Raw genomic sequence first — 8741 nt, 5'->3', positions numbered from 1 at the left:
TGGAAGACACATTCCATGATGGCCTTCAACCAGCTGATCTGTATGGCAGCTGGACTGGGTCTGCTGATGAAAGGTACAGTAAGAACCCCTGCAGATAAAAATGACTAAATGAAGCTGTCTTCTGCAATTATTTGCTGAAGTGTTTTTTTTTTTTTTTTTTTTTTTGGGGGGGGGGGGGGGGGGGGGGGGGGGGTTCTTGTCTAATTGTAATGTAACAATAGTTATTTTTCATCCATATTATGCAGAACCAGAACAAATTTCTTTCTAGTAGATTGCTTTTCTTTTTCACAAATAACTATCAACTATTCCAGTTAATTTGCTAATGCAAGGTGATGGTTATTTCAACCCTTTGCTTTCTCTTTCTTTTTTCGGTCACTTCATAAAAAAGGAGCCATCTGACACAGAAGATTTCATACCAAACCAGCATCAATTTTAAGGCATTTCTTACCCACTTTACCCATGATTCAGTACTCATAGTAACTGCCTGCAGGACTCTCAAAATCACTTTTTTTATTAAGGATCATAATCAAATTTCATCAGAGCTTACTGATCCAAAATTGGATTAGAACCACAATCAGAAAGTAATACAAAATGTTTCACTTTTCCTTTCTAACAATTGTAAAGATTACTATTCCTACAAACTGGTAAGCAGTTGAACTGACGAGGCGCAATATTTTTCTCTTTTTTAAGCTGTCTTTTTGTGCATTTCAAATGTTTTGTAGATCTACAGTATAACTGCAAAAAATGAAATGCAATACATTTTTAAGGCAGTAACATATTTATCTATAAATCACTTGAATATTAACTTTTTTTTCTATTTTCTTTTACGTTTCCATTGATTATGATGAATGCAAAGTGGTAGAAAAAACAATGAGTGATTTGTCCCTGAAGACTTTTTTTTTTAAACTCAAGAAGATTTACATATATCTGTATTGAAACATCTTTTCATTGTTATATTAGTGTGAAGGCCTTTTTTGTTTAGGCATAAATTCTATCTGAAATATACCACTATTCTGAAAAATATTCACTTTGTTTTTCAGACAGACAAATTTACAATTTCATAGCAGAAATGTGAACACCGGTGTAGGATGAAAGCAACAAACAATGATTGATTTATTATTCAAATAAAGCCTTGTCGTATCAAATTGCTGCTCTTTCTCATGTGAATCTCGCCATCTTTAAATATGTTTTCTTACAGCTTATGCTAGGGAAGTCCATCCAAAGACCAATCCAACACTGTAAGAAATAACAAAAAAAACCCTTAAAAACCTTTGTGACAAATTTCAAATAGGGTAGAGTTCTTCCTAAATAACAGGCATCATTTCTAGGTAGATTTTATGCATCAAATGAATATCAAAAGATATTCAGCTTTTCTGTTTATTTTTCAAAAAAATTTTTTTTTAAACAGCCTTTTACTTTTTTTCGTTTCAGATATCAGTATGTCTGTACAAATAAACCAGCAGAACACTTTTTGTCCATGGAAAAAACACTTACATTGCTTGGCAAGTTACAAATCCGGTTTTACAAGACCAACTTACAAAACCTGTTATGGGGCAGATGAAAATCACTTAAAGTGAGAGTAGCATTTCAGTAGTAGAACCATTTGACAGAGATTTGGAGTCGGTCTGTCACACTATCTGGAAGTTATTGAAGAAATATTATTATTTTCTAATAAAAATCTTTAAAAATGAACCAAATGCCTAAATTGGAATAAAAATGAGAGTGCCTCATAAGGATGAAGTAGGCTATATAGTAAGGCAAAATTTTGTTGCTCTGTACTTGTGACAGTGTAATGACAGTAAAATGCTGAAAAAGGAGAAAACTATTTACTTTTTTCTTTTCCTCATGTCACTCTCCCCTTAGGGGGAGGCAGAGCTCTTTAGGCCCCAAAAATCTGAAAGCCCTGCTAACCACCTTTGACCCCTTCACTCTCACTCCCAACAGAGAGAGTTCTAGTTTTCTATAAAAACACTATCGATTTATTCATTTTTTTAATCTTAAGAAAATAATACTAGTGTTAAGAGGCTTATTCCTGGTTTTCACTCTTGGTTTTTGTTGTTTAAATATTAGTACACTTGTAAAAAAAAAAATAAAATAAATTAAACCGTTACTGTCCCCGTTTCTTTATTTGATAAAATGTCTCCTTTTTTTTTTTTTTTTTATCAATGAGCTGGAAATGTCCCCAGATTTTATTTCAGAAATCTTGTCACCTTATCTCAACATCTGAACTTTTTTTTTTAATTGTGCACTAAATTAGTAATTGGGCCATATAGTGATGCTTAAAAGTAAAATGTTCTAACCTGAAACGATTTCAGAACTTACTTTTATAGAACAACAGCAACAGAAAAGAGAACATTTAACTTAATACTCTGTGTGCGCTTCCCTGGAAGCTGCTGCTGCCGCATTGCCTGATGGGACAGCTGTCAATCTCAAGAACGGGCAAGTCTGCTCTGATGCCCATTTGGTAAAGTGGGGAGGGGCAACAACAACATCTGGTGTTCTCGGTCAGCCGTTCTCAGTTTTGTGTTCTTGTGAATTGGAATAGCACTAAGGAATAAGGATAAGGAAGTCTGTTGCTTTCATAAAACCATTTCATTAATAGCAAGAAACTGTATTCGTATATGAGTGCTACACATCCTATATGCTTTAATCAGTAGTTATTTCTTTCATTTTGCAAAAGGTTGTAGCATAAGGAAAATTAAACATTTTGTCTTAATTTTTCAGAGTGTGACTGCCAGCTCATGGGTAAGTCAAACCTACTGTTGCTGTTGTAACTGGTGGCTTATACAGCAGTAAGATTAAAAAGTAATTCTCCTTTTTTTCTTAGTATGTGGTAAACCATTACTTAACACTAGGATTGTGGGAGGAGAGACAGCTCCTGCAGGCAGCTGGCCCTGGCAGGTCAGTCTGCACAGATCTGGACACTTCTGTGGAGGATCTCTGATTAATGACCAGTGGGTCCTAACTGCTGCTCACTGTGTCAGTCAGTAAGTAATTACACTGGAAACACCTAACTTCACAGCCAAATAACTGATCGGCTCTTAAAATGGGAGTGAGGCAGGTTGGTCAGTCAGTTGGTCGATCAAAACCTGTCCCCTATCTACCAATTGCTTGTTAATTTCTACTTTTTTCTGATTTCCTGATAGGTCATCATCTTTAATAACAGTATATCTGGGTCGTCAGAGTCAGGAGGGATCCAACCCAAATGAAGTCAATCGGACAGTATCACTGATCTCCATTCACCCTGATTTTAATGTTGCAACCTTAACCAACGATATTGCACTACTAAAGCTGTCTGAACCAGTAAGTTTCACCAGCTTTATCTTACCAGTCTGCCTAGCTACCCAAAACAGCACCTTCTACACCGGAGTTCACTCATGGATAACTGGCTGGGGAAACATTGAAAGTGGAGGTGGGTGGAAAACCAACAATATAGAGAGAACCGAAGAGAGAATCTAATGTTTAACTCCCAACAGGTGAAAAAATTTGTTTATTAAATCTGGATTTTTCTCCTCAGTCCCTCTTCCTTCTCCTCAAAACCTGATGGAGGTAAAGGTACCGGTTGTGGGGAACAGACAGTGCAAGTGCAGCTATGGAGAGAGCACCATCACTGAAAACATGATATGCGCTGGTTTACAGGAGGGAGGGAAGGATTCCTGTCAGGTGATCGTCTGAGTACATCAGATTGTTAATGTCTGCATGACAAAAGTTGTCATTTAATCAAAAAACGTTTTCCAACATTTAAGGGGGATTCCGGAAGTCCGATGGTAGTCAAGCAGGGTGAACACTGGATTCAAGCAGGAATTGTAAGTTTTGGATCAGGATGTGCTGAGCCAGATTCCCCAGGCGTCTACACCAGAGTATCGAATTATGAGAGCTGGATCAAAAGTGTGATCAGCATCAACCAGCCAGGCTTCATTACCTTCATGTCCAACGGGACAGACAGTGACCTCAGCGTTTCCTGTACAACCCAGACAACAAATCAACCTAATGGTGATTACCTGTTTTAAAGTAAAAAACAAAAACCAAAACACACAAAAAAACAAGTATAACTGTTTAAACATAATTACATAAATGCAAAAATAAACATAATTGTATCACTTTCTCATCTATTTAATCATCAAATTTGAAATCAAATCTGTTCGTTTAGATATGAATTATATTCAATTGTTCTTTTTATTTGTGCAACTTGTGTTTTTTCCAGTTCTTTTTCAGAAGGCTGTAGTCCCAGTTTGTCATCATCATTTGTGTGTTTCCACCATGTAATGATGTCTGTAAGGCTAAAGTTTGTCCGGATATAGTACAGCAATCCAGGGTTCCTTTCCTAACCATGATAGTGTCCTTACTGTTGACTCTGCAAAAAAGTGAAGAACCACCAGAAACGGGAAGGAGTGGTTACAATTGGAGTAGTTGGATTGAGAGTAGGAAAGAGCATTTTTTAAATTGAAATGAAATTATAGAACGGCAAGGTAATATAATTTTTAGTGCAAAAAATACATCATCAAAGGAAATTGAGTTTCCAACCTATACATTTATTTCCAATTTAAAGACATTCTTTTAGAAACTAATGTATTAAATTTCAAATGATATGAATACGGATTCATTCAGGGAAATTCAAATTCCATTTCTGACAGAATTATAACTTGTATCATACAGTATGTTTACAAATGAGATATTTTTCTGAAAGTATATCCTGTCAGTTTCTAGAGCTGTGGATCAAATGTCAATGATGTAAGCAGGAGCGATCCCCCCTGACCCCCACATCCCTGCAACAGAGTTAACCCTAAGCAGCTGACCCCATCCAAACAGTCTCTTTAGCCGGTGGCCTACTGGTCCTGTTAGACGAGGCACACCCATTTTTAGCTGAAGGCTTCATTGTAGCCACTACAACCCCTTTAAGTATCTTCGAGAGCTGCCTGTTGGATGAGCAAAATGTGTTCATGGGTCAAATCTTAGCAGATTTCTCCCCCTTGAATCAAAGGGACCAATTTGAACCAGAAACAATCCGCTGTGACTGTCCCATCCATTCCACTGAGCCATGAAGTAAACATTGTTTCTCATCCTTCATCTCATGCTTAATCTTGGGAGAAAGATAGGCACAATATATATTTTACATATGTTTTTATTATTTTTCTAAAGAAGCTTTCTGATTCAACTGATGATGGTTTTTAAGAGCTCTGAACTGAATGCTAATTTTCACTGAGCCTGACTGAGTGATCCCTGTTGTGTGTTATTGTCTGCTCAAATCCTCTTTTTCCATTTGTTCGAAGAGTTAGGCTACAACGGTCGGACCAGCTAGTGACATGTGAGCCTTTTATCACTTTTTGTATCTGCCCCACCCCAGACCTGGATATCCTGTGCAGCTGAAATAACCCATTCATTCCAGCATCACTATATCTTAATGCATTCCTGGGTCATTATTTTTCCACTGTAAAACTGGGTGAACCCTTGTTTGGTTGCATTTAATGTCTCTGCGTCAGGGATTTTACACAGTTTTTACCTTAGTGTTAAATAAGATTTTGCTGTTATTTGCACTTCTCTGATGTTGCTGCTGTTACTGTAAAAATGTCCATAGCTGTATATTGGTTCCTTATTCTCCAGATACACAGTTTTTTATATTGTTAAAACACCTTACAGCCCAATATTTTATTTATTTTTTTAACTCTTCACCATTATATTATTCTTATACACTTTTCTAAGGTCTACACTTGTGTAACCATTTTTTTCTGTAATTTTTTTTGCTGCTGTAAACAGGAGAATTTCCCTATTTGACAGTAAAGGCATTTTCTATTCTATTCTATTCTGTTAACATTTATCTGCTGCTATTCTATTCTATTCACATTTATCATTTGGTATTAATGCATTAACAAAAACGTGAACATACCTCAGAGACTCTTGAACAGACTCTTAAAACCTGTATCCCCCTTTTTGTTTGCTTTTATTTACTTGTGCTTATTTTCAGAAGTGTTTAATGTTTGCATAGTTATAAGATACAATACTACTGTGTGATTATTAGCTAATAAGGTACTATTGTATTTTAACCTGCTGCCTTTTGCCGTTATTTTTGCAGTGAATGATTTATCACTAAGGTCTGATCCTCTTTCCTTTGAGTAACACCTGAATGAAAAAAGACAACAATTCTTTGGTTATTGATTAATGAAAAATAATAGCCATAGTCTAAATTACTAAACTGGTGAAGGTAACTGGATTGTACCAGCCAATCCAGGAGTCCAACCTTAATATAAAAGATTAAGAGCCCTGGTGAATAAGCAAATTACGTTTATAATCCTTCAACTAATATTAATTAATTTGGTTTACCTTCGATTTGAATGACCTAATAGCTATAACTTCCAGTTGTAGTTGATTCATTTATTCCTAATCTTCTGGTGAAATTGCACAACACTGGAAACGGAAAGTCTACGGAACAGCGAAATGATATACCCCTTTTAGGATATGATGCTAAATGCCGGCAGTCTTTATAGATGCAGCCCAAATACACGGAGTATCATCCATTGATAGTCTGTTACAATATATTTAACTATATAATCAGGATATAATATTTAAGAGTTGCAGTTCAGATTTAAATTGTGTGTCCTTGGATTTCACTTCAGACCTGTGAAGTATGACACAGCTTATTGCTCCTTGATTAATGATTTTAAGTTAACTCAAACTACAAAACCTCAACTGTCTAAACAGGACTGTTATTGTAAATATTACTTAATTTTCAATTTCTAACATTTTCACTTTTATTTTTCAGAGGATGTGACATACCTATCTGGTAAGTAAAAATATATCTGCTATTTTGTGATTCACAATATCATATTCATAATATCAGGACACTTTAATTAATTTTTGATTAATTAATGATTCTTTGGAATCATGTCCATGCAGCTAGATTAAATTAGTGTTACACTGATGCTGTGTTACTCTGCTAAGAGTCAGTCAGAAGCAAAGCCTTGAGCTCTATCAGTATTTTAAAGCTCAGAAGAGCATAGCATAGCAAAAAAGCCTCACTATGTTAGCATTTTTGAAACACCACTTTACTTTTTTACATATATTTTAAGAATATGATCTGCTATATTAGTTTGTTTGCAATCCTATTGACAATTCTATATACCGGTTGTCATGATCTGAAAGAAAAAGCAAAACCAAAACAACAGGGGTCTGTTTTACAAAGCAGGTTTAAAAATCTCAGAATAAAATCCTCAATTCTGAATTGATCGAACCTTAGGCTAGAAGCTGTTTTGTTTCAAAAACCCTGCTCGATGTTAGTTTATTTGAGTTTCATACACCTAGACATGTTCACACATTATAAATGGCCGTTTTGACATTTTTAAACTGCAGTTCCAAATTCTTCCGAGTGTGGCCCGACTTTACACGAGTGCATAAAGCAAATGTGATTGGTCGTTTATCAAGGGAGCGGGATTGCTGTGGCCGAAGGTTCGCAAGCATCTAGACCCCCCGCGTATAGGGCAGAAGAAGTGGGGGCAAGTTTGTCCGACAACGGGGGGACATGACGGCAAAAAAGAGCAGGGATCCAGGTGGAAAAAGGGTCCCCCCGCGCACCTTGCTCTTCTAGCTGGTCCATTGTCACAAGTTGTTTTTCGCAACTGCGGTCATAAAAACAAAAAAAGCCGGCCTCCTGTCTGTGGCACTGTCTGCGTTCAGCTACATTTAGGGAGAGCTGCAGCAGAGTGTCTGCGGTGGGGGCAGGGACGTCTTTGAGTTCACTGCGACACCTATGCAGATGACCTAGTTTTGAAGTATAAATCAGCCTTAAGCTATCCCGGCAGCCACAAACGCAGAACACCTGTGCTCAGCACCTCCCCATTCATCAGCAGCCACCTGCATGAGGAGGAGAGAAAGCAAGCACCCTGACATATCTGAAATACATTTATTCATAGTCCCAATAATAATAACGATGACCTGTACCAATAGGAATATGTAGATCTGAAAATAATTTTGGGAAATCCGGAATGTTTATTCTAATGTGAATGTTGACTAGAAAAAAAACTTTTTCTTCAGATATCAGAAATAAATTTTCAGTCAAAATAATACATATCAATATTGCCTGTTGCAACCACAATAACGTGGAGAAAAACTACTTTATTTCTTGAATGGTAGTGGATCAATTCATTCTTTATAGGTCAAATCCCCTGACAGTAGGTGAAGATCGAGTATAAAACATTGTAACATGCAGGACCTGTGCATCATCTCTTGGGGATCCTTCTCATTTTATTTTAGAATACACAGTAAATCTCAAGTGGCAGTTTGCAGCTGCTTTCGATGTTATCCCAACAAATGGTTAATATTAACGGTTATCTGCCTAATAGAATGGCTTCAGATTTTGCCCTAACCCTTACCCTACATCCCTGTAGGCTCAGTAGGTTAGTATCAGTGAATGACTAACCCTAAAGCAATAAAAAAAATTCCCGTTGACTTGTTTCACCTAATTATGTATAATCTAGAAATAATTTCAGTAGTTCTACATGTACTGTAAAAAATATCCACATTTCACTCAAATTAAAAAAGCAAAAAAAAAATGCATCTCATATCCTGTCAACTGAGTTGTAAAAACATCCCCCTGTAATATTAAGTTCTCTGTGAAAAAGTGTCCATCAGTCTTTAATGAGATTCTCGTCAAAAGAACAAGTAATGCTTGTTTTTAAAACCTAATGTGTCTTAACGGACCAAGTGAATTATTGTTTTTTTTTTATTTCATGCACAAAACTATGACAAAG

General features: G+C 36.3%; 1 protein-coding gene across 4 annotated transcripts in view; it reads left to right on the top strand.

Moving 5' to 3' along the window:
* Positions 1–8741, top strand: part of LOC119779471 (transmembrane protease serine 9-like) — a 64467-nt gene continuing 55726 nt past the window's right edge. For all 4 annotated transcript variants that reach the window (XM_038279128.1, XM_038279132.1, XM_038279130.1 and 1 more), the window contains exons 1-7: positions 1–73; positions 2725–2745; positions 2828–2987; positions 3147–3412; positions 3518–3663; positions 3747–3993; positions 6758–6778. In XM_038279128.1, coding sequence (XP_038135056.1) covers positions 16–73; positions 2725–2745; positions 2828–2987; positions 3147–3412; positions 3518–3663; positions 3747–3993; positions 6758–6778 — 919 coding nt within the window. In that variant the 5' untranslated portion in view covers positions 1–15. The remainder of the gene's footprint in view (positions 74–2724; positions 2746–2827; positions 2988–3146; positions 3413–3517; positions 3664–3746; positions 3994–6757; positions 6779–8741) is intronic.

The sequence above is a fragment of the Cyprinodon tularosa genome, unplaced genomic scaffold, assembly GCF_016077235.1.
Source record: "Cyprinodon tularosa strain WSP-4 unplaced genomic scaffold, ASM1607723v1 ctg148, whole genome shotgun sequence".
Taxonomy (NCBI): Eukaryota; Metazoa; Chordata; class Actinopteri; order Cyprinodontiformes; family Cyprinodontidae; genus Cyprinodon; species Cyprinodon tularosa.
The sequence above is the reverse complement of the archived record's forward strand: the minus strand, read 5'-3'. Positions and strand labels throughout refer to the sequence as shown.